The sequence below is a fragment of the Oncorhynchus mykiss genome, chromosome 13, assembly GCF_057628025.1.
Source record: "Oncorhynchus mykiss isolate SJ-2025 chromosome 13, ASM5762802v1, whole genome shotgun sequence".
Classification (NCBI taxonomy): Eukaryota; Metazoa; Chordata; class Actinopteri; order Salmoniformes; family Salmonidae; genus Oncorhynchus; species Oncorhynchus mykiss.
In genome coordinates, this window is record NC_143034.1 from 58,438,734 (window position 1) to 58,463,276 (window position 24,543).

The 24,543-nt window shown below is 43.4% G+C and overlaps 2 protein-coding genes across 3 annotated transcripts; one reads left to right on the forward strand and one right to left on the reverse strand.

Moving 5' to 3' along the window:
- Positions 1–1,464: 1,464 nt before the first annotated feature.
- LOC110486683 (PAT complex subunit CCDC47) lies at positions 1,465–7,874 on the reverse strand. The gene is made up of 12 exons (XM_021558452.3): positions 7,465–7,874; positions 6,203–6,504; positions 5,984–6,076; positions 5,508–5,804; positions 5,356–5,421; positions 5,115–5,216; positions 4,877–4,987; positions 4,605–4,690; positions 4,382–4,440; positions 4,150–4,259; positions 3,825–3,992; positions 1,465–3,693 (listed from the first exon to the last, which is right to left on the reverse strand). Exons 2-12 carry the CDS (start codon positions 6,494–6,496, stop codon positions 3,613–3,615), a joined length of 1,467 nt encoding a protein of 488 aa, XP_021414127.1. The 5' UTR covers positions 6,497–6,504; positions 7,465–7,874; the 3' UTR covers positions 1,465–3,612.
- Positions 7,875–8,418: 544 nt separating this feature from the next.
- Positions 8,419–22,504, forward strand: LOC110486684 (DDB1- and CUL4-associated factor 7). 2 transcript variants are annotated; one of them, XM_090196973.1, is made up of 7 exons: positions 8,419–8,978; positions 10,383–10,955; positions 11,169–11,280; positions 12,144–12,262; positions 20,551–20,760; positions 20,877–20,994; positions 21,096–22,504. In XM_090196973.1, exons 2-7 carry the CDS (start codon positions 10,881–10,883, stop codon positions 21,266–21,268), a joined length of 807 nt encoding a protein of 268 aa, XP_090053099.1. In that variant the 5' UTR covers positions 8,419–8,978; positions 10,383–10,880; the 3' UTR covers positions 21,269–22,504. The 2 variants fall into 2 exon arrangements, with proteins under 2 accessions (XP_090053099.1, XP_021414128.1); XM_021558453.3 differs by having other exon boundaries at positions 10,797–10,955.
- The last annotated feature ends 2,039 nt before the right edge of the window (positions 22,505–24,543 follow it).

The window sequence follows — 24,543 nt, forward strand, 5'->3', positions numbered from 1 at the left end:
CCGAAGCCACTCCTGCCTAGTCTTGGCAGTGTGCTTAGGGTTGTTGTCCTGTTGGAAGGTGAACCTTCGCCCCAGTCTGAGGTCCTGAGTGCTCTGGAGCAGGTGTCATCAAGGATCTCTGTATTATGCTCCTTGCATCTTTCCCTCATTCCTGACTAGTCTCCCAGTCCCTGCCGCTGAAAAACATACCCACAACAGGATGCTGCCACCACCATGCTTCACCGTAGGGATGGTGCCAGGATTCCTCCAGACGTAACGCTTGGCATTCAGGACAAAGAGTTCAATCTTGGTTTCATTAGACCAGAGAGTCTTGTTTCATGGTCTGACAGTCTTTAGGTGTCTTTTGGCAAACTCCAAGTGGGCTGTCATGTGCCTTTTACTGAGCAGTGGTTTTCGTCTCGCCACTCTACCACAAAGGCCTGATTGGTAGAGTGCTGCAGAGATGGTTGTCCTTCTGGGTTATCTCCACATTGGAGCTTTGTCAGAGGGACCATCACCTCCCTGACCAAGGTCCTTCTCATGTGCATTTACCACAGGTGGACTCCAATCAAGTTGTAGAAACATCTCAAGGATGATCAATGGAAACAGGATGCACCTGAGCTAAATTTCGAGTCTCATAGCAAAGGGTCTGAATAATTTTGTTAGTACATTTGTCAACATTTCTATAAACCTGTTTTCACTCTGTCATTCAGTGTGTAGATTGATGAGGATTTATTTATTTAATGCATTTTAGAATAAGGCTGTAACGTTACAAAATGTGGAAAAAGTCAAGGGGTCTGAATACTTTCCGAAAGGACTGTGTGATGTGGTGCATTTCAGTTTGATGGTTGGTATTGTTTTTACATGACTTTTATGTCGGAGTGGGGTTGTTGAACACGTCCTGTATTGCCACATGGGCCTTTGACTTCAGTCATTATTCCAGATTTGCGGGACCCTCGACCTCATAGGAACTGCCATCTCTAATTTCTGTCTCTTGTTCACAAAGCTGGATGAGTTTGACGTGGGCCCCATTCCCCTCAAGGATGTGACCTTCGCTCACCTCAATGACAACATCAAGGAACCCTTCCTGGCCAAGATGGAGTACAGTACATTATCAGTTGGCATCAGATGCTGCCATTCAGCTCTCTGAATTGGTAACACATACTGTCCAATGCTGGTTTTTGTTAAACTACAGTACTAGGTCATAAAAATTACAATACTTACTCCCCAATAAGAATCAACATGCTGGCAGAAATGGTGGTTTCCAAAAAAGGCTACTGTACAGTATAGGAGACAAGGGAGTTGATATTAAGCCCACCAGGACAGCTTAGTTTGAACCCAGTAGTCTAGACAATCTCTCTGCGGACTCAATCTTTGGGTCAAATTTAGCGCTAGACTTACCGTCCCATTGGTCCATTTATAATCACCTACCCTCAAGACACAACTCTTCAATAAAAAAAAAAAGACAGAAATTAGATTGTTCAATAACTTCCAGTGCATTTTATTGTTTGCTTAGAAATTCACCATACAGACATAACTTGTAAGGACTGTCACTTGCAGTGGGGAGAACAAGTATTTGATATACTGCCGATTTTGCAGGTTTTCCTACTTACAAAGCATGTAAAGGTCTGTCATTTTTATCATAGGTACACTTCAACTGTGAGAGACGGAATCTAAAACAAAAATCCAGAAAATTACATTATGATTTTTAAGTAATTCATTTGCATTTTATTGCATGACATATGCGTTTTTGATACATCAGAAAAGTAGAACTTGATATTTGGTACAGAAACCTTTGTTTGCCATTACAGAGATCATACGTTTCCTGTAGTTCTTGACCAGGTTTGCACACACTGCAGCAGGGATTTTGGCCGACTGTCGCTGGGCAATACGGACTTTCAGCTCCCTCCAAAGATTTTCTATTGGGTTTAGGTCTGGAGACTGGCTAGGCCACTCCAGGACATTGAGATGCTTCTTACGGAGCCACTCCTTAGTTGCCCTGGCTGTGTGTTTCGGGTTGTTGTCATGCTGGAAGACCCAGCCACGACCCATCTTCAATGCTCTTACTGAGGGAAGGAGGTTGTTGGCCAAGATCTCGCAATACATGACCCCATCCATCCTCCCCTCAATACGGTGCAGTCGTCCTGTCCCCTTTGCAGAAAAGCATCCCCAAAGAATGATGTTTCCACCTCCATGCTTCATGGTTGAGATGGTGTTCTTGGGGTTGTACTCATCCTTCTTCTTCCTCCAAACACAGCGAGTGGAGTTTAGACCAAAAAGCTCTATTTTTGCCTCATCAGACCACATGACCTTCTCCCATTCCTCCTCTGGATCATTCGGATGGTCATTGGCAAACTTCAGACGGGCCTGGACATGCGCTGGCTTGAGCAGGGGGGACCTTGCGTGTGCTGCAGGATTTTAATCCATGACGGCGTAGTGTGTTACTAATGGTTTTCTTTGAGACTGTGGTCCCAGCTCTCTTCAGGTCATTGATCAGGTCCTGCCGTGTAGTTCTGGGCTGATCCCTCACCTTCCTCATGATCATTGATGCCCAACGAGGTGAGATCTTGCATGGAGCCCCAGACCGAGGGTGATTGACCGTCATCTTGAACTTCTCCCATTTTCTAATAATTGCTCCAACAGTTGTTGCCTTCTCACCAAGCTGCTTGCCTATTGTCCTGTAGCCCATCCCAGCCTTGTGCAGGTCTACAATTTTATCCCTGATGTCCTTACACAGCTCTCTGGTCTTGGCCATTGTGGAGAGGTTGGAGTCTGTTTGATTGAGTGTGTGGACAGGTGTCTTTTATACAGGTAACGAGTTCAAACAGGTGCAGTTAATACAGGTAATGAGTGGAGAACAGGAGGGCTTCTTAAAGAAAAACTAACAGGTCTGTGAGAGCCCGAATTCTTACTGGTTGGTAGGTGATCAAATACTTATATCATGCAATAAAATGCAAATTAATTACTTAAAAATCATACAATGTGATTTTCTGGATTTTTTAGATTCCGTCTCTCACAGTTGAAGTGTACCTATGATAAAAATTACAGACCTCTACATGCTTTGTAAGTAGGAAAACCTGCAAAATCGGCAGTGTATCAAATACTTGTTCTCCCCACTGTAGATATAAATTAAAATTGGATACTTTGGATCTCGTCTTGTAGGATCCACAGTGTTAACTTAATAACTCAAACAGGCCTCACATGCCTTCATTCCTTTTAAAATATGAGCATTTTATTTTCCATCAAGAGGTGCAACCCCCAATCCCTGTCGATTTGATTAATAGGCTCATTGAGCCGACTTGCTTTGAAAAGAGCAATGAAAACCTATGCAGGAGAAAGTCAAAACAGAAGGAAAAAAACTTGCACGGGTTGTCATGGTGACAGACTTGATATGCAAAACTCCTCTGTCCCTCTCGCTTGTCACTAGCAGCTCACTCACAGCCAAGGAAAACACCACTCTGATTGGACAAAGTGTTTCCATGAGAACAGAAACAGCTAAGCTTGACACACCCATGGAGAAGGGAATGTCTGTGTGAGCCTGTGAGCCAGAACTGGGCGCTGAAGTGAGAGAGATGGATGGAAGCAGTGGAAACCGTCTGAGCTGTGTGATTGAATCCCTGTAGCTGTCTGTCCTCACATGGCTTTGACTTTGATCTGCTTCATCTTCATCTGCTTCTTCTCAATCTTCTTCTGATCACGACGTTGAGCAGCCTCCTGGAAAAGGGGGAAACACCATAGACAGTTAGAGCAAGAGGTACAAAGAAGGCCAAGATGAACAGTGTGCTGTGTTCCAATGTGTAATGTTACAGTGTGTTATTCTGCTGGTGGGCTGTGGTGGAGCTGACCTCCAGGCGGCGCTGTCTCTCAGGATCCTCCTCACTCATGATCCTCTCCTTCTCAGCCCTCTTCTTCTCCTCCCGTCGGGTCTGAGCAGCCTCCTGGCGCTGATTGTGGGTCTGCTTCAGGAAGTTCTCCTCCACACGGGCACGGTTCTTATCCGCCTTCTGTTTTCCCTGGAGGACAGATACAGAGAGAAAGAGGGGGAGCAAGGAGATGCAGTGATGGATGAAAGGCAGACTGTAGATAAAAAATAAATAATAATTAAAGTCTGCCAATAGGCCAGAATGAGGGTGTACTAGGAGACTAGTGTAATTATCCTGCCATTCTCACCTCTCTGTTGAGGCGGAGCTTCTTGACCTTGTCGATGCTGTAGATGACCATGTTCATCAGGGGTAGCAGAGTGTCCATGTCTTTGGGAGATGTGTTCCCCATGCCAGGCACTACATGCACAAACACAGGAAAACATTTGTTAACATTTCATTCAGTCACTACGTATCAAATATGGTGAATCGGCTGCATGCCAAGTGTTGGAAAGCATTTCAAGTGAAGACAATTGGCTCACCATTAAATGTAAACAGCAGCGTCTTCTTGGTCTCAGGCAGTTTTAAGGGCTGCCCATCCCTGAAACACAACAGGGTTGAGAAGGAAGCTTCAGGTAACAGAAACAACTACATCATTTCATAAGAGGATTTAATACAAGACCAGAGGTAGGGGTGGAGTAAGGACATTGTTGTGATATAGTTAATATGTTGTGGAAAAACTGACTTGCTTGCAGGCACACTTACTCTTGCACAACTTTTGTACCAGAAAATTGGTCAGAGAAATGGATGGACTCAATCTTGTCAGCATGGTTGGTGATATAATGAACCATCTGAAAGACAAAGACAGTGGAAGGGTGAATGAAAGAAAAACAAGGGGTCTGTCAAATTGTAGCACACTGTACTCTTCAAGTCAAATTCTCCCACTACAAACAATAAGAGACCACTCTGCAATAGCCTAGTGACAAAGTCCCCACTGTAGTGAGTAGGCCACAACAGAGGTCCCCTCCCTTGCTCACCTTGCTGTCCATCACACCATCCGTGACCTCACCCATCTCTGTCAGGATGGCCAGGAGCTCAGGAAGGCCGTACTTTGCCCCTGACTTGGGCTTGTCACTGCAGAACTCACTCTGGGGACAGACAGACACACAAACAAAGACGGGTCAATACATACACCCACGCAGCCTGAGGCTTATAGATGGTTAATAGTGTCTGGAAGGCTGAATGAATGTACAGTGATGTTGGCCCGCCCCTCACCAAGTCCTGCATCTCCTTTTGCATCCGGGCCATGGCCTTTTTGGTGCCCACAGCAAACACAAACGTATCCATGTCCTCATCATTCAGAGTAACTTTGATTTGCTACAAAGAAAAAGAGACAGAAATATACAGCAAGTCAGACAACAGAAAAGGTCTACCTTTAGGAAAGTATTTGTAAGCGCTGAGGTGAGTGACAATGTGACTGGTGATGTACATGTATGCAGGCATCATATGTACCCACCACTTGATCACAGACTGGCCTCATCATCCTGGCCAGTACATTCAGCAGGTCCTGCCTCTTCACAAACTGGAACAGACCAGAGAAAACATTGAAACAGCAGCTAGTTCTCACACAAACACTATCTCTATCTTACTCACACACACTGTGAATACCTTAAGCTGGATGAGCATGCCCTCACAACAGACTCGACCTGAGCACCACAGGTTGTAGATGTGCTCATTCTCCTGGTTCAGCTTCCCGGTGCTCACTGCATCCTTACTGGTGCCATCGTCACCCACCAAGGCAAAGTTGCTCTCCAGGAGCTCTCGGTGGGAGTTGAACCAGGCTGTGGCCAGACGGCTGTTCTTGTTCTTGCCGATGATGTAGTTCATGATATAGGCCAGCAGGCCCGTCACCATTAGAATTTCCATGTAGTAGCTCTCCCAGCTGTTCTGAAGGTGGGCCGGCACCTGGAAGGGGAAGACGGACAGACTCATCACCTTGACAAGCACAACATTAAGGATGTTTGATCTTGGCACTCACATTTAAGAGGGATTTTCTTCTTGGTTGTCAGAGTACAGTTTAAGAAATAGGTCTGTAATCAATGGCTTCCTAATGGTCACTAGTATGGTGTTAACAGTGAACTTACTGTGTGGATGATCAGAGGGTCTTTAAGGGACTGGCTGGGCTTCTCCATGCCATCAAACTCGTCTGGATCGTACTTGCTGTACATGTCTTGATCCTACAGCAATACAAAAATAAATATTGATTAGTTCTGGCACAAACCAAAAACACAGTGCATGGGATAGTGTGCCAACTAAGTTGTCCCTGGTCATATGCAAGCTACCAGGCCACAGCAGCCCCTAACCTGTGTATCGGAATCCTCAAAGCCGTCCTCCTGTCCGTCTTCCTCCAGCTCCACTGTGGCCTCGTCCTCATCGTCCTCAGCAGGCTGAGCAGGGGGGGCCCCACGGGGTGGAGGGGCCGTCTCTGGCTCGGCCGCAGTGTCCTCGCTCACATCCTCAAACTCAGCAAAGTCATTGTCATCTGCAAAGTCTGCCAGGTCTTCCCCGTCGTCAAAGTCATCGTTGTAGCGTCCCCTGGAGACGGGCAGTGCCAGGAGAAGTAGCAGTGTGGGCAGCAAGAGGTACACACTCCTCATGGTTGAAGCTGTGCCAGCACAGGCCGGAAAATGAGAGGGCAGGTGGGAGGAGAAGAGCAGGAGGAAGATGAGGGAAAGGTCAAACCAGGTGGGTTTGGAGGTGACAGGTCAAACCAGCACTAGACAGAATGCCTCAGTCAGTCTCACACAGGATGGCTGGCACAAAGATGTTTCCAACAAATATCTGCATTACTGTGAGTTGATTTAGTTACATGCCCAGGATAGTAACTTGTTTTTTTACAACACATATCTATAATTTCATGCCTCTTACATCCACTCCCACTGAAAAGGTCAACATCCAAGAGAGTGGTAGCTAGGTCTGGACACTGTCAAATTACGTAAATCAAAAAGGTGTCAGTCTGAACGCCATAGAATCTATTCATCAATAGGACTGGACATGGACTGTGGTTATTGGTAATGACCCAGTGACCCTATCATTCACAAGTCATCAATATTCTAAAAATATATGGCTCGCGTTGCTTTCTTTATTTACACATCATCATCATTCTAGACACTGTAGTCCGATTATGCTAGATAACTACCAGTTTAACAAACCACAGCTACAAATCTTGCTTCGCATTCAGGTGAGCTAACTAAAAGTTAGCTGTCTGCTGTTAGCCAAATCCACTCTCTGACTGTTAGCTAGCTAGCTTGACTTGGAGTGGCTAGCTGAAATCATAGAACATTTCAGATGGCTAAGATTACAAAGAGCTAGCAAATATGCAACACAGTTCACAAAATCTGGTTAACTAACTAACGTTAGTCTAGCAAGCTAGATAACTGACTGATTAGCCAACGTGTCCCACCCCATCTCTTCTCATTCTAACCGAGCAAGCTAGCTAACGTCACCAACCAAGTTATTGCCACGCTATAGCTAATAAGTGGATGACAATATAACAATAGCCGGATTTATCAAGTTGAATCAAACTAAAGCAAAACAACACATATAACGTTTGCTGAATGAATACCTATGGAGTGTTAAAATACGTTCCTTTAGAAAACGCTGAGGTCGTCGTTCGCTTAACTGTTCAATACAGTCCCCTTGACAGTAGATTCTACCAGAGTTTCTAAAAAAAAAAAAAAAAACCTCGCGATACTTCCTGGACCGCTTGCGAAACAGACCAGGCCGGGGTTTGAGAAGTCAAATTTTCTTCCTTGTTGATTTTCTCGAAATCTAAAGACACAGCCTAGATTCAAGCCAATATTGTAAGTAGTTAAATATGTTATTACTCCAACCTTGTGAAAGTGACAAACTGACACTTTTTCATGTTCGTTAAAAACAACGTTATAGCGAAGAAGTGTCTTTGAGTTGACAGTGTGCACATGCGCAGTTCGGCCGAGACGTTACCCGTTGACGTTTAGCTAGCCTACCAACCTCGCCATGACACCGCCTACAAGTGTGATTAGGGGTTTCTATTGGATAATCAGTTTATGGTGCTTTCAAGACAACTGGGAACTCGGGGAAAAAACGAGGTGAAATAATAACTCCAGTGATCTTCGGGTCAGAAAGTCGGAGCGCTAGAAAGATGCCAGAGTTCCAGACTTGGAATTCCGAGTTGCGTGACTGTTCAAAAGTAGTTTCCCAGTTGTATAGAGTTTATCAAATTGACGAATATATATATATTTACCTCACCTGCTGAGCAAGTTATCCTAACCTGTTACGAAAAGTTAATTGTGACTTAAACTATATCCCTTCTAGACACAATCCCCAAACATAGTCCACCACCCCTGTTACGCTGTTAAAATAGTAAAAAAATAACATCTTTGCATATTTTCAGAATGGTGTGATTGCTATGATGATTTCCACACTTAAATGGGTTGATTGTAGTCTATGAGCTAGCAAGCGTCACACCGCCGACATTTTCTTCGATGGGAGGAGAGTGATCCCCCATCCCTCTTTGTGGTTACAGCAGCAGTGTTGTTGAAGTCGGAGTCGGGTCAAAGCTAGCAGGGGACTCAATTCGAAAAGCAGGCTCACTTACCCGGATCATCAAAATCGAGCGAATAGCAAATTCAGACTATTGTCCGTAAGCTAATGTGTATCTCGAAGCTTCGTTTAAGCTTTAACGTCGCCTTCGTTGTCCGACAGTGATAGCTATCACGCGGTACAACGCGCTACTAGCTAGCTAATGGCGTTAACTGGGCTAGTGTAGTATCCATAACTAACGACTGTTTGCTAGCTAGCTGACGTTTGGCAGCCTTTGTCATTTGAACTGTTCAAATTTTCAATTCGGAAAGTCTAACGAGCCGTGGGGTATATTTTGTTCCAAGGAAACAGTTGTTTTTCTTTATATAGGTAAGGATTTGCTATAAGAGCTCGTTTATAGAGCTCGTTTATTGAGCTATGTCGCTCCACGGTAAGCGAAAAGAGATCTACAAATACGAAGCGCCATGGACGGTGTATGCAATGAACTGGAGCGTTCGTCCCGACAAACGCTTTCGCCTGGCCCTTGGAAGTTTCGTTGAAGAATATAACAATAAGGTGAGTGAGAAGATGAACTGTATATTTTTGTTAACCAGTCCCAGTGTAGATTCAGAACTAATTAGTTGGGACCACCGTAAATCACACAATGCTGTGATGTGGGCCACCCAGAACAGACTTTCGCTTCTATGTTATAAGAGTTCACCCACAAAGAATGAACATGACCAAAAAGTGAATAAAAACAGTATGAAGTGTGTTTAAGCTCTAAGTAATTTGTTCCTTGTTATATAGTAGTCCTGGCCAAAAGTTGAGAATGACACATTAATTTCCACAAAGTTTGCTGCTTCAGTGTCTTTAGATATTTTTGTCAGATGTTACTATGGAATACTGAAGTATAATTACAAGCATTTCATAAGTGTCAAAGGCTTTTATTGACAATTACATGAAGTTGATGCAGAGAGTCAATATTTGCAGTGTTGACCCTTCTTTTTCAAGACCTCTGCAATCCGCCCTGGCATGGTGTCAATTAACTTCTGGGCCACATCCTGACTGATGGCAGCACATTCTTGCATAGTCAATGCTTGGAGTTTGTCAGGTTTTGTGGGTTTTTGTTAGTCCACCCGCCTCTTGAGGATTGACCACAAGTTCTCAAAGGGATTAAGGTCTGGGGAGTTTCCTGGCCATGGACCCAAAATATCAATGTTTTGTTCCCCGAGCCACTTAGTTATCACTTTTGCCTTATGGCAAGGTGCTCCATCATGCTGAAAAGGCATTGTTCGTCACCAAACTGTTACTGGATGGTTGGGAGAAGTTGCTCTCGGGGGATGTGTTGGTACCATTCTTTATTTATGGCTGTGTTCTTAGGCAAAATTGTGAGTGAGCCCACTTCCTTGGCTGAGAAGCAACCCCACACATGAATGGTCTCAGGATGCTTTACTGTTGGCATGACACAGGACGGATGGTAGCGCTCACCTTGTCTTCTCCGGACAAGCTTTTTTCCGGATGCCCCAAACAATCCGAAAGGGGATTCATCAGAGAAAATGACTTTACCCCAGTCCCCAGCAGTCCAATCCCTGTAGAAATTTGCAGAATATCAGTCTGATGTTTTTCCTGGAGAGAAGTGGCTTCTTTGCTGCCCTTCTTGACACCAGGCCATCCTCCAAAAGTCTTCACCTCACTGTGCGTGCAGATGCACTCACACCTGCCTGCTGCCATTCCTGAGCAAGCTCTGTACTGGTGGTGCCCCGATCCCACATCTGAATCAACTTTAGGAGAAGGTCCTGGTGCTTGCTGAACTTTCTTGGGCGCCCTGAAGCCTTCTTCACAACAATTGAACCGCTCTCCTTGAAGTTATTGATGATCCGATAAATGGTTGATTTAGATGCAATCTTACTAGCAGCAATATCCTTGCCTGTGAAGCCCTTTTTGTGCAAAGCAATGATGACGGCACGTGTTTCCTTGCAGGTAACCATGGTTGACAGAGGAAGAACAATGATTCCAAGCACCACCCTCCTTTTGAAGCTTCCAGTCTGTTATTCAAACTCAATCAGCATGACAGAGGGATCTCCAGCCGTGTCCTCGTCAACACTCACACCTGTGTTAACAAGAGAATCACTGACATGTCAGTTGGTCCTTTTGTGGCAGGGCTGAAATGCAGTGGAAATGTTTTTGGGGGATTCAGTTCATTTGCATGGCAAAGAGGGACTTAGCAATTAATTGCAATTCATTTGATCACTCTTCATAACATTCTGGAGTATATGCAAATTGCCATCATACAAACTGAGGCAGCAGACTTTGAAAATTAATTTGTTTTTCTGAAAACTTTTGGCCACAACTATATCAAGAGCGGTTTCTGATTTAATTCTTGTTTCTCTTCAGGTGCAGATTGTGGGTCTGGAGGAGGAGAGTTCAGAGTTCATCTGCAGGAACACCTTTGACCACCCCTACCCCACCACCAAGATCATGTGGATCCCTGACAGCAAGGGTGTTTACCCAGACCTGCTTGCCACTAGCGGGGACTACCTGCGCATCTGGAGGGTATGCATGCACCCACAGCCTCCTTGATACTAAATCATTCATAAACATAATAGATGTCATATGTTGGGCGCTCCCTGGCCTGCACCCTCTTCTAACTATTGTGTCCCTTTTGCAGCATCTGGAGTTGCACTCTAGCTCAGTTACTTGCCCAGGGGGGACTATTTTCTACGTTGTTGTATAGCATCTCATGGCTTGTTAAATCTTACCCCTTAGGTCAGTGAAACAGAGACGCGTTTGGAATGCTTACTGAATAACAACAAGAACTCTGACTTCTGTGCCCCACTCACCTCGTTTGACTGGAATGAAGTGGATCCTAATTTACTGGGTAAGAGATGGGGCATATGCATATAGTAGAGCTGGGACTATAAACCGAAAACGATTGACACCGACCAAATATCATGGACATTTTGCTGATCTCGTTCATTACAGTAAATGTGAAGTTTCAAATGAGAAGTTTGCTAATATGGGTGATTGTTAATACAACAATTGATAGCTACAACATTCAAAGTAGTAGATTTAAGAGTAATCTAAAAAAATAACTGTAGTGCACATTAATGTTATAAACTTGTCATTCAAGTTATCGTGATAATTTAGTCCATTTATTGTGACATGGATGTTTGCCTATATTGCCCAGCTCTAGCATATAGTCTATTGGTTTGCTGTCAGTGTCTACAACGTGTGTCAGAGTAAGTAGCATATAACAGTTTAAATACAATCTCAAATAGCTGCCTGTCACTTTTAAAATCTGGGCATCGTCACATATTTCATAAAATAAATGCTGGGTCTAAATTAATTGTTTACAACTGTTACCATGGACACAGCTCTGATATTCCCACAGTCGTGCATTACATTCTGTCAATGTTACAAGCCATGGCGCCACCAAAAATAAAACACAGCATCAAATGAATGGTGCTAAAGCGTGAAATGGGGGGTGTGTGATAGGCAGCCTTTGCAGGTCTGATCTGCTATGCATTTGTTATAATGTTTATACAGGTCATACTGGTAGTCTTTTCAACATTCTATTGAGCTGTGGCATAATGGAAATAGATGCCTGGGTATAAAAGAAGCCTGTCTCAAATGAGCGCTGGTTGTGTAGAGTGATTAATGCAAATAAATGTTGAAGTTTTACAGTATGTCTTGTTTGGTGAGTGTCTGCTTTTAATCCTGGTTCTGATCTGTCCATTACAGGCACCTCCAGCATTGACACCACCTGTACTATCTGGGGGTTGGAGACTGGCCAAGTGCTGGGCAGAGTCAACCTCGTATCCGGCCACGTCAAGACCCAGCTCATTGCTCATGACAAAGAGGTGTGTGAGGGCTGAGGGGGAATATAAGCCTTGCCTTGAAGTTTAGTTTGCAGTGTATGAATGAGTAAGTAAAGTCTAGTTGTTGTGAGCAGGGGCTAGAACCTGTTCAGGGAGCAGAACCGAAAACCGGAAAATAATGACATTTTTTGAGGAACGGAATTGGGAACGAAACTGGTCTCTAGTGTTTCGTAACAGAATCCTTCATTCCAAATCTTGAGAACCGATTTAATAATGTTATTTTTTTGTTCAAAAAATATTTCTAATGTCTAATTATGTCATTCAGTGAAGTTACGCCTCTAAAGGTATTCTAGTAATAGCCTAAACGCATCCCAATTCTCGTGATGTTTAGCGCTTCAAACCAAGCCCCCTCCATGTCCACCCCTCTCTCTCTCTCCTCACCCATGAAATTGTCTTATCCAGCGCCTGCACTTAAATGGCCAATTAAACATGTAAACAAATAGCTTGCACATACACGGCAAGCTGCTCCACCCGAACTAATTTATGAAGCAAATGAATGAGCTAAATGTGAATACGGTTTATTTTACAGCCTAAACATTTTTTTTTTTTTTTTTAACTCTGTTTATTAAGTTTCACACACACAGACACACACACAGACAAGACAAAGCAATATAAATAATATACTCAACTAGAAAAAAAATACAAATAAAAAACAAATAAAAAAATAGCTTTAAAGATACCATACTTTAGACAAGTTAAACACACCAGGCAGAAGGCTACAGAGGTTAAAGGGCAATCTATAGTACAGGGACAGAGCAAACACCTCACCATTGTTCCTGTAAACAGTCAAGGGATAAGGGTGGAGAAATGCAACCACTCACAGACAGTCATGGCCACAGACCGACCATCCACTGGACCAAAAATAAAGTTTACAATGCTTTAAAATTAATTAATTAATTAATTAAATAATTATTCATGTAGGCGTGAACAAAATGTAAAAATAACTGGGAAAAACAAGCTCACACTTCAGTCTCTTCCCGGGTAAGATGAACAAGGCATCCGCGGATCACAATCAATAAGCACATGGACCTTAATGCCCCCCCCCCCAGCAAAAACACAGAGAGAAGCTCCTCCAACCCTTAAGTCACAGGGGGGTCAAATACAGACTTATTTTAGTTTTAATTGGAATGCCATCAGAGGATGGACTGTTTAAAGTAAGACCGTAATGGAGCCCAAGCCTCATTAAACAGTTGGGGGTACCCACGTGAATTTAATTGAATTTTTTCTAGTTTCAGAGAGCACAACACATCTCTCACCCAATATTTATAAGATGGGGGAGCTGCCATCTTCCAGTTCTGTAGTATTAGCTGTCTAGCTAAAAGAGTTGTATAAGCAACAGTGTCCGACTGGATTCTTGATAGGGGGGTACCCATGGGCAGTACTCCAAAAAGGGCTGTAAGGGGAGACGGATCTATAACAGTGTCATATATATCGGAGAAACATTTTAAATATTAATTCCCAGAAACCCGACAGTTTATGACAGCCCCAAAACATATGCAACAGTGTGGCTGGTTCCACTTTACATCTGACACAGGTAGGATCAAAATCAGAGAATATTCTTCCAAGTTTGGCCCCCGACCAGTGGATACGGTGAACCACCCTGAATTGAATGAGGCTGTGTCTAGTGCTAAAAGAGGACGGGTGCACCCTGTGCAGCACAGATTCCCAGGCGTCTTCCCCAAGTTCCTCCACCAAATCCTTTTCCCATCGAGTCTTTAAAGGCACCAAAGAAGGGTTCTGTAAGTCATGAATGATTGCATATACATCTGAAATTGCACCCCTAGGAAGCTTGTTCAGCTCCAAGATGCTCTCTATAGCTGTATTCGCAGGCCTATTGGGAAATCCAGGTGTGTTAGCTCTGACAAAGTTTCTAGTCTGGAGATAGCGGAAAAAGTGGGATTGGGGGAGATTGAACTTTTCCTGCAGCTGAGAAAGAGGCAAATGTATCATCAAAGAATAATTGGGCTAGCGAGGAGAGGCCTAGTGAGTGCCAAATGCCAAAAGCCCCATCATTCAAAGATGGAGGAAATAAAATGTTCTGATTGATTGGGCCTGATAGAGAAAAGCCTCGGAGGCTAAAGGCTAAACGGAACTGATTCCAAATTTTAAGAGACTGCTTTACAATTGGGTTGACACACCTTTTGCCTAGGGACACTGGGAGAGACGAGCACAACACAGAGGAAAGTGCTGCAGGTTTACACGATTCAGACTCCACCTGGACCCAGAGTGGTCTAGGGCCAGTAGAATCAGTCTGCAGCCAGTACAGAACGGCTCTGAAATTTGCAGCCCAGTGGTATGTCTGAAAATTTGGTAGAGCTAAACCCCCCAATGACCTAGGCTTCTGTAAATGTTTTCTACCAATCCGTGGTACCTTGCCATCCCAAATAAAATGCATAAATGTTTGATCCAGTGAAATAAAAAAAGATTTTGGGTAATGGGTAAATGGGTAAACATTGAAATAAATATAAACATTTGGGCAACACATTCATTTTAATGACATTAATCCTTCCGATAAGAGAAAGGGGTAGCGAATTCCAAAAAGTAAAAGATTGTTTCAAGCTGTCTGCTAGAGCAAAAAAGTTTTCCTGAAACAAATTTGAATATTTCCTTGTCACTTTAACCTCTAGCGTCGAGCAATCCCGTATCCGGGAGCGTAATCGTAGCCTCAAGCTCATTACCATAACGCAACGTTTCCTATTCATGAAAATCACAAATGAAATGAAATAAATATATTGAAACACAAGCTTAGCCTTTTGTTAACAACACTGTCATCTCAGATTTTCAAAATATGCTTTAACCAAAGCTACACAAGCATTTGTGTAAGAGTAATGATAGCATAGCATTAAGCCTAGCATTCAGCAGGCATTTTCACAAAAACAAGAAAAGCATTCAAATAAAATCATTTACCTTTGAAGAACTTCGGATGTTTTCAATGACGAGACTCTGTTAGAGAGCAAATGTTATAGCTCCGTTTTGTTCATCACGTTTGGCTAAGAAAAAATAACGAAAATGCAGTCAACACAACGCCAAACTTTTTTCCAAATTAGCTCCATAATATCGACAGAAACATGGCAAACATTGTTTAGAATCAATCCTCAAGGTGTTTTTCACAATTCTATTAGATGAAAAATCATTCCTGGCAGTCGGTTTCTCATCAAAGGCAAACAGAAAAATACTGCAGCTGGAGATTACGCAATAATTGCGACAGAGGACACCAAGCGACCACCTGGTAGATGTAGTCTCTTATGGTCAATCTTCCAATGATATGCCTACAAATCCGTCACAATGCTGCAGACACCTTGGAAAACGTGGAAAACGTAAGCTGACTCCTAGCTCCTCCACAGCCATATAAGGAGTTATTGGCATGCAGGTCTTTAAAAAAATGGGGCACTTCCTGGTTGGATTTTTATCTGGGTTTCGCCTGTAACATCAGTTCTGTGGCACTCACAGACAATATTTTTGCAGTTTTGGAAACGTCAGAGTTTTCTTTCCAAAGCTGTCAATTATATGCATAGTCGAGCATCTCTTCGTGACAAAATATCTTGTTTAAAACGGGAACGTTTTTCATCCAAAAATTAAAAGAGCACCCCCTATATCGAAGACGTTAACTCCCAAGTAGGTGAATTGATCCCGGACAATCCTAAACTGAGAACTTGTAAAATAGCACTTTAAAGCAGCCTTGTTTACCGGAAAAAGCTCACTCTTGCCTATATTCAGCTTGTACCCTGAGATTGATCCAAACTTTTTAAGAACAGAAGCCACGTGGCAATGAGGTATCGGGGTTGGAGATAAACAAAAGGAGGTCGTCAGCATATAGCGTGACTTTCTGCTCCCAGCCCGCCCTGATTATACCTTGAATGGCATCATTAGAGCGTAGTGCAATGGCGAGAGGCTCGATTGCCAAAGCAAACAACAAGGGGGAGAGTGGACAACCCTGTCTGGATCCGCGGTGCAAGGGAAAATAGTCAGAGGACAAGTTATTCGTCCGTACCGAAGCCATGGGGGAAAAATAAAGAATCTTTATCCACGCAATGAATTTGGGGCCAAAGCCAAATCTATAAAGGGCAGCTGTTAGGTAATCCCACTCAAAGCGGTCAAACGCTTTTTCGGCATCAAGTGAGACCACCACCTCCGGGTCCTTCGACGCTGGGGAGTACAGTATATTCATAAGGCGCCTAATATTGAAAAATAAATGCCTATTTCTCACAAAGCCAGTCTGGTCAGAGTGTATTACTTGGTACAGCAAGCCTTCCATATGGATGGCTAAAAGCTTAGCTAGGATTTTGTAATCACAGTTTAAAAGCGAGATTGGGCGATAGGATCCACATTCCAGGGGGTCTTTGTTTTTCTTTAGTAGTAATGAAATTGAAGCCTGATAAAGACTAGGCGGTAGCTTTGAAGTATTAAGGCACTCTGCAAATAGTCGAGACAAGAATGGGCAAAGCAGACCAGAAAACGTCCTGTATAATTCGGTTGGAAAACCGTCCGGACCCGGTGATTTACCACTTTTCATTGCGGACACTGCTGTTGCAATCTCCTCAAGCATAAATTCTTCTTCTAGACAGTCATGGGAGTCTATCAATTGAAGGCATATTCAAGCCATTAAAGAAGGAGTCAATCAGCAAAGGGTCTTGAGGGTATTCAGAGGTGTATAGCGCAGAGTAAAATTGTTTAAATTGATCATTGATCTCTTTATGTATAACTGTGGTGGCACCAGATGGGGTCCTTATTTGTGGGATTAAACGTGAGGCCTCAGATTTACGGATCTGATGCGCAAGGAGTTTACTGGCCTTGTTCATAGACTTTGTATCGAGCTCGCAAGAGTAACTGTTCAGCTTGCCTGGTAGAAAGCTCATCAAATTCAGATTGGAGTAGTTGGCGCTCTTTATGCAGATCAGAGGAAGGATCCGTAGCATACTTCTCATCCAATGTGGCTATGGACTCGCTCAGGTCCCGAAGTCACTGGGAGCGAACTCTGGTTTGGTTGGCTGTATAAGAAATAATTTGGCCACGTAGGTATGTTTTGAGAGACTCCCATATGGTAGAGCAGGACATACCCGGTGTTGAATTAGTTTCTAGGAATAAGGTGATTTCAGAAGAAATGAAATTGACAAACTCCTTATCTGAGAGTAAAATGGGGTTGAGACGCCATTGATAACACATAGGAGGTCACTGGGGAAACTAGTTCAAGCACTAATGGTGAATGGTCAGAGATAACAATACTCTCGTAAGTACACTGCCGAAGGTTAGGCAGAAGTTTTTTGTCAAAAAGAAGTAATCAATCCGGGAGTATGTTTGATGAACATGAGAATAAAAGGAATACTGTCTATCTGTAGGAAACGCCAGACCTCAAACATAGCATATTTCTGAAGAAAGGATTGAATAAGTAGGGCACATTTAGATGGGCCTGTATTTGTTTGTGAGGACTTGTCAAGAACTGGGGACATTTTACAGTTGAAATCCCCCCCCCTAAAATCAACAAATGAGAATCTAAATTGGGAATAGCAGACAGAAATGAAACTTGTGTCATCCCAATTGGGAGCATAAACACTAGCCAAAACAAGAGGGGTAGAAAACAGTTCACCGGTTACTATAATGTATCGTCCCTTAGGATCAGCAATAACCTCAGAAGCTACAAAGGGAGTAGCTTTATCAACCAGAATAGCAGGAGCACTTGATTTACTATGAAAGTTTGAGTGGAACACTTGACCAACCCAGTCCTTACGCATCCTAAAATGGTCATCAGTCCTCAAGTGAGTCTCTTGTAGAAATGCAATATTTGCATTCAAACCCTTTAAGTGTGTCAACACCCTCTTACGCTTCACCGGGTTATTAACCCCTTTGGTGTTCCATGAAATGTACTTGATCGCATTATTTCGGCCCCTCTGGGCATTCCCGTTATTCAACCCTGTCATTAGAGCATAGAATGGAAAAGCAATGAGCGCCCAAAGCCCCCAGAATAACTACTCAGAGTAATAATGTACGATGGTAAATGTTTGGAAAAAGTACAGAAAAAAAACCTAAAAAGACAGAATGACATTAGAACTGAACAATTCAACCTGCCCCCCCCCATCCCAGACAATACCTCCCCAAACGAGGTACAAGCCTAAATAGAACATGTTCTCTTCGCACAGTATGTCTGTGAGAGTGCGGTCTTAAACCTAAACCCACAGTCCCGCTCTTTAAAGTCGCGTTTTGTTAGTGGATCAAGCAGCAAAAAGAAAGATTTGTATATATTTTTTTCAAATAAAAAAAAGGCGAATCCCTTGTGCAAACGGAATGACAAAAGCACCACTTGTAGATAATTATAATTATATTCCCAGTCTTATAACAGGCATTGAGAGAGAAAATAAATAAAATGTATAAAGGCTCTCAGCCAAAAATCAAATTTGAAGTAAGGAAATCGTAGTAAGACAATCAAAAATAATAGTAATTATAATAGTAGTCTAGTTGACGCTGAGACAGCTTTACAACCAATACCAAAAAACTACGTGTGCGCAACGTTGAACGTTTGCTGGGCATAAATGACGCTCAAAACTTTTAAAATTAAAGTGAGACCCCAAAAACCGTGTAGCCTCGGGAGACATTTACTGTTTACTGGGTCAATGCAAACGGATGCCGTAAACAAATAACCAAAAATATTTTGAGTCACTGAGACAGTGTAAACAAACTAAATAGGTGCGCGAGACAGCCTAGAAACACAGGAGTTAATAAGTAAAACCTTAATACAATTTAATTAAAATGACTGAATGCTTGTAAGGCACGCACACTAGATGATCAAAACATTAGATCACATCAAATAAGCCTGAATAGTTTCGCCAACTATACAAGACTAGCCTGTTATATCTAAACGTAATTGTACCACAGGTGGGTTACTTACTATCCACAGTTCGCAAGCAACAGTTGCTTAACTGTGAGCATGTTCAAGACTTCTTGATGTGACGTTGAATGTGAGCCATAACCTCATCCGGAGATTCAAATGTGTAGTCTTTACCCTCATGAGATATCCATAAACGGGCCTGGAATCCCAGTCCATACTTCACACTTGGATGGTCCCGAAGTACTAGTTTGGCCGTGTTGAAAGCTGCGCGCTGCCTGGAAACAGTGGGGGAGTAGTCCTGGTAGATGGAGAAGCTCTGTCCTTGAAAGCTCAGAGTGGTATTGCGGGCTCGTCGGAGGATCTCCATCTTCTCATGAATAAAGTGCACTCGAAGAATTATTTCACGGGGCCTCTCCCCATCCCGGGGCTTTGGGCGCAGCGACCGGTGGGCTCGATCAATCAGGGGCTTTTCATCTAAAGCAAGAACATCCTTCAGCAGCCCTGAAACGAAATCTGTGGCGCGATGCATTTCCGCTGACTCTGGGACCGATACAAGTCTCAGATTATTGCGGCGAGAGAATCCCTCTAAACTCACACAGCTCTCCTTCACCTTTTTCAAATCCGCAGCTAGGCGTTTAACTTCAGCCTCCAGGGATGTAGTTAAGTCGGAGACATTAGTAGCGGAGGTCTCCAGTGCTGCAATCGTTGTAGTGTGTGATGCAGTTGTTGTTTTGAGTAATGTGATTGCTGGCACAGTCTCGTTCCGCAGGATGGTTAAATCTGCTTTTAAAGTATCAGAAACCTCCTGTATTCTGGCCTCAATCGTAGCAACCATCTTTGTTTTCATTTCAACTATCTCAGAGCGTAGTAGTTTGATGGCCTCGAATGTTCATTTCAGCACCGCCAGGCCAAGCCGCACCCCCGGGTAAAGTGTGCGTCCTCGGGCCCTCAGACTCAGGAGAGGGCGGTGATGAGAGCGGGTCTTGTAGGCCGGGTTTTCTCAAAGTCATGCTTTTGGCCTTATGTTTGGTCGACATGCTGACATTTGGAAGCAAAGTAGTCTTGGTTTTTACGGAAAGGGATCACCAAATTAATATTTGAAAATAAATACGGTTTTGCTGCAAAATTCACATAAACTTTAAGAATACCACGGGAGCAAACGGAAAACACGTCAGTCGCACATGGCGTCCCTCCTATCCCCCCAGCCTAAACATTTTACCAAAAGGAGCAATATGAACCGTTACTTTTTTGGTGTTCCAACCAGTTCAGAATTTTATTATGCTGGTCGGACCACTGGAACAAAACAAATAGGGGTTCTGTTCAGAACAGAACGATTGGGAAATAATTTTGGTTCCAACCCCTGGTCCTGAGATCATGAAGTCTGAATGTGTGTCCGTGGGTACATCAGTGTAATAACTCTGTATGTTGGTGGTGTTCTCTGTGTCTGTAGGTGTATGACATCGCATTCAGCCGCGCAGGCGGTGGTCGGGACATGTTTGCGTCGGTCGGAGCGGACGGCTCAGTACGCATGTTTGACCTGCGGCACCTAGAACACAGCACCATCATCTATGAAGATCCCCAGCACCACCCCCTACTGCGCCTCTGCTGGAACAAACAGGACCCCAACTACCTGGCCACCATGGCTATGGACGGCATGGAGGTCAGTCTATTTTACTGTCTCATTCCTCTTTCAGTTTGGTATTGTCCATTCTTTCTTTGTTGCTCCCTCTCCTTATTCCCATCTGTGTTATCTCTCTCCTGTGCTGTGTGTCTCAGGTTGTGATTCTGGACGTGCGTGTTCCCTGCACGCCGGTGGCCCGCCTCAACAACCACCGGGCCTGTGTCAACGGCATCGCCTGGGCTCCCCACTCCTCCTGTCACATCTGCACTGCAGGTAAGGCACAAACAGCTTCTTCACCAGTTCACCTTTCCTTAGACCCCATTCTAAGTCTTCTCACCTTCTCCCTTCAGCGTAATAATAATGTCTTTCCTCAGCCGACGACCACCAGGCGCTGATATGGGACATCCAGCAGATGCCCAGGGCCATCGAGGACCCTATTCTGGCCTACACAGCCGAGGGGGAGATCAACAATGTCCAGTGGGCCTCCACCCAGCCTGACTGGATCGCCATCGGCTACAACAACTGCCTAGAGATCCTGCGGGTCTAAAGCCAACCTTCACCTCAGGTGTGGATGTGGAGGATGAGGACAATGTGTGGATTCAGAACTTGGACATGTTTTTTTGAGTGGAAGTAAATCTTGCAGGACTGCCTCAAACCACTACTCTGTCCTGGCTGATTGATGTACGTATGGGAGGCGGTGAGAACTTTGTCCCACTCCACAATGTCCTGGTTTACTCTGTTTTTGATAGAACTAATCCCTGTGTCAAAAGGAGTATGTTGTCGTCTTTATTTATTGTTTTGGTAATCATCAGTGTCTGTACAGCGCCAAAATGCATCAGTGGGTTCAACAATTCTAGATGGTCAATTCATTATGGAGTGAAACAGTGCAGTTCCAACTGTAGACTGCCTCTTGAGTGTGTATAACCTGTTGTTTTAGCTTGCTATATGACATAACGACATATTTAGGGTCAGGAAACTGGATTTAAAATGACACTCACTGTCAGAAAATGTCATTTAGGATCATCTGGGTGTCTTTCTGAATGGGTTTGAATCCAGTTGTAGACTTCTGAATTTGAAACCATAAGGCTAATTTAAAGGCCTCATAATTATTTAAAGTGTTTTTTTTTTAATGGTTTGCTGGTACCAGATCACTTCCATGATTATACTGTGATAATCTGACATATAGTGAAGTGACTGAAGTGTTATGGTTCAATACCACAGGAAGTTGGTGGTACTTTAGAACAGGCTCGTTCTAACGACTGGAGCGGAAAGGGTGGAATGGTATCAAATACATATAACACATGGTTTCCAGGTGTTTGATGCCATGCCATTTGCTTCGTTCCAGCCATTATTGTGAGCTGTCCTCCCCTCAGCAGCCTCCTGTGTTCAACACACAGTTGCATGTCTCACAGTTTGGATACTTTGCCATCAGCCCCTTTGGACTAGACCAGAACCTACCAAAAACAAGCTTCATAATGTTTTCTTCATTTTGAGTAGAGTTGCTTGGAACAACTGCAGTTCCTATTCAAGACTGTGTGAAACAAATACGTTTACTTAGCCTAGTACTGAAGGAGAGTGAAACCTTTTTCTCATCTCGCTCTCCCTATCTTTTTATTGTTCTCTGTACTCGAAGGTCAACCCCCTTTTTGCATGTTTGTACAAGGGGAAATGTACATTCTTAAATATATGAACCAAGATATTGATAAGGCAAATCTACATGTAGTAGCTTTTTTCATAAAAGTTTGTATTACCAAATTTGCTCTAATAAATATTCCTTCATGTGTTTTTGTAGTTATCAGTGTTATTTGCATCACTGAATACACACTGATAGGTCAGGATGTCATGGTTTATTTAAGTGGGCATAACGTCACTTCAATGTGCAAATGGCAATGTATTGCAGTGAGAGGGAAGTTCTGTCAGCTCCTAATGTTACATTTCTCTCTGCAGTGTTCTTAAAGGGCCAATACAGCTGTTTTGATCTCAACATTAAATCATTTCTGGGTAACAGTGAATTACCTTAGTGATTATTTTCAATTAAAATGGTCAAAAAGAGCTATTTCTGTTAAGTAGGGGAAAACTGGTTGGCATTTATTGTCATATATGTTGCACTGGAGGCAGTTCTACAGAGTTGTGACTCGCTGCTGACAGCCACATAGTCATAACGTCTCATATTAAACCTAACCTTAACCACACTGCTAACCCTAATGCCTAACCTTAAATTAAGACCAAAAATATAATTTAGTTTAAATTAATTTACGATATAACCAATTTTGACTTTGCAACTGGCCCATTTCGCAGAAATAGCTCAGTTCTGCCTCCAGGGCAAGATTCATGACAAATGTCAACCTGCTGAAAACTAGCCGTTATGGGCAGAGGTTGGGGACGCTCTTATTGGTCAATTAACTAATTTACTTCCTGGTGATGTCACCAGGCAGGCCAAAACTCACCAGGCAGGCCAAACCAACATTTCTCACTTGTAATTTTCACAATTTCAGTATTAGTGTATTCGGCTATTTCAGCTACACCCGCTACTGACAGGAGTATAAGATCTAGCAGACAACCATGCGATCTCCATAGACAAACATTGGCAGTAAAATGGCCTTACTGAAGAGCTCAGTTTGTCAGATTTCTGCCCTGCTAGAGCTACCCCGGTCAACTGTAATGCTGTTATTGTGAAGTGGAAACGTCTAGTAGCAACAACGGCTCCCCAAGCTCAAAGAGACCGCCAAGTGGTGAAAATCATCTGTCCTCGGTTGCAACACTCACTACCGAGTTCCAAACTGCCTCTGGAAGCAACGTCAGCACAATAACTTTTAGTCGGGAGCTTCATGAAATAGGTTTCTGTGGCCAGGCAGCCGCACAACAGCCTAAGATCATCATGCGCCGAGCGCCGGCTAGAGTGATGTAAAGCCTGCTGCCATTGGACTCTGAAGCAGTAGAAACGCATCAGTCCAACGGATAAATTGGGTTTGGTGGATGCCAGGAGAATGCTACCTGCCCTAATGCATAGTGCCAACTGTAAAGTTTGGTGGAGGAGGAATAATGGTCTGGGGCTATTTTTCATGGTTCGGGCCAGGCCCTTTAGTTCCAGTGAAGGGAAATCATAACTCTTCAGCATACAATGACATTCTAGAAGATTCTGTGCTTCCAACATTGTGGCAACAGTTTGGGGAAGGCCCCCATGCATACAGCGAGGTCCATACAGAAATGGTTTGTCGAGATCGTGTGGAAGAAGAATTTGACTAGCCTACACAGAGCCCTGACCTCAACCCCATCAAACACCTTTGGGATGAACTGGGCCTTTAACATGGCCGAACTGAATGAATCCCTGGTTTTAAAATATGGTTTATAAGTTAATGTCTATGAATTCCACAAAAGTAAGCCTAACTGAAGAATAGTAAATGGTGCAAACCACTTAAGTCCAAGCCCTCAACCAAAAATAAACAATTTGTCAGTAGTTGAGGTTTCTGTATTATTTGTTATAAATAATCTTTAATCTAAAAAAGATGAATAAGAATTATGATTTTGTGCTTCAAGAAACCTTTACAGAACAAGAAAGGCTTAAAAAACAGAGTTACATTCTCCTGAAACTCAAAAACATCTTGAAACTGGGATTCTGGGAAAATGACACTATCCCAGTGACATCACTTGATTGGCAGATTCCATCCACATCACTTCCTCCCAGGTGGGCATCAAACATCCACTAACTTTGGCACCTTGAGTCATTACACACATTTGGGCCAGGATTCAATCTGATTTCAGATTTGGACAATGCACCACTTGAACGTAATTTCCGATTGAGCCGACATATGCAGTGTTTAC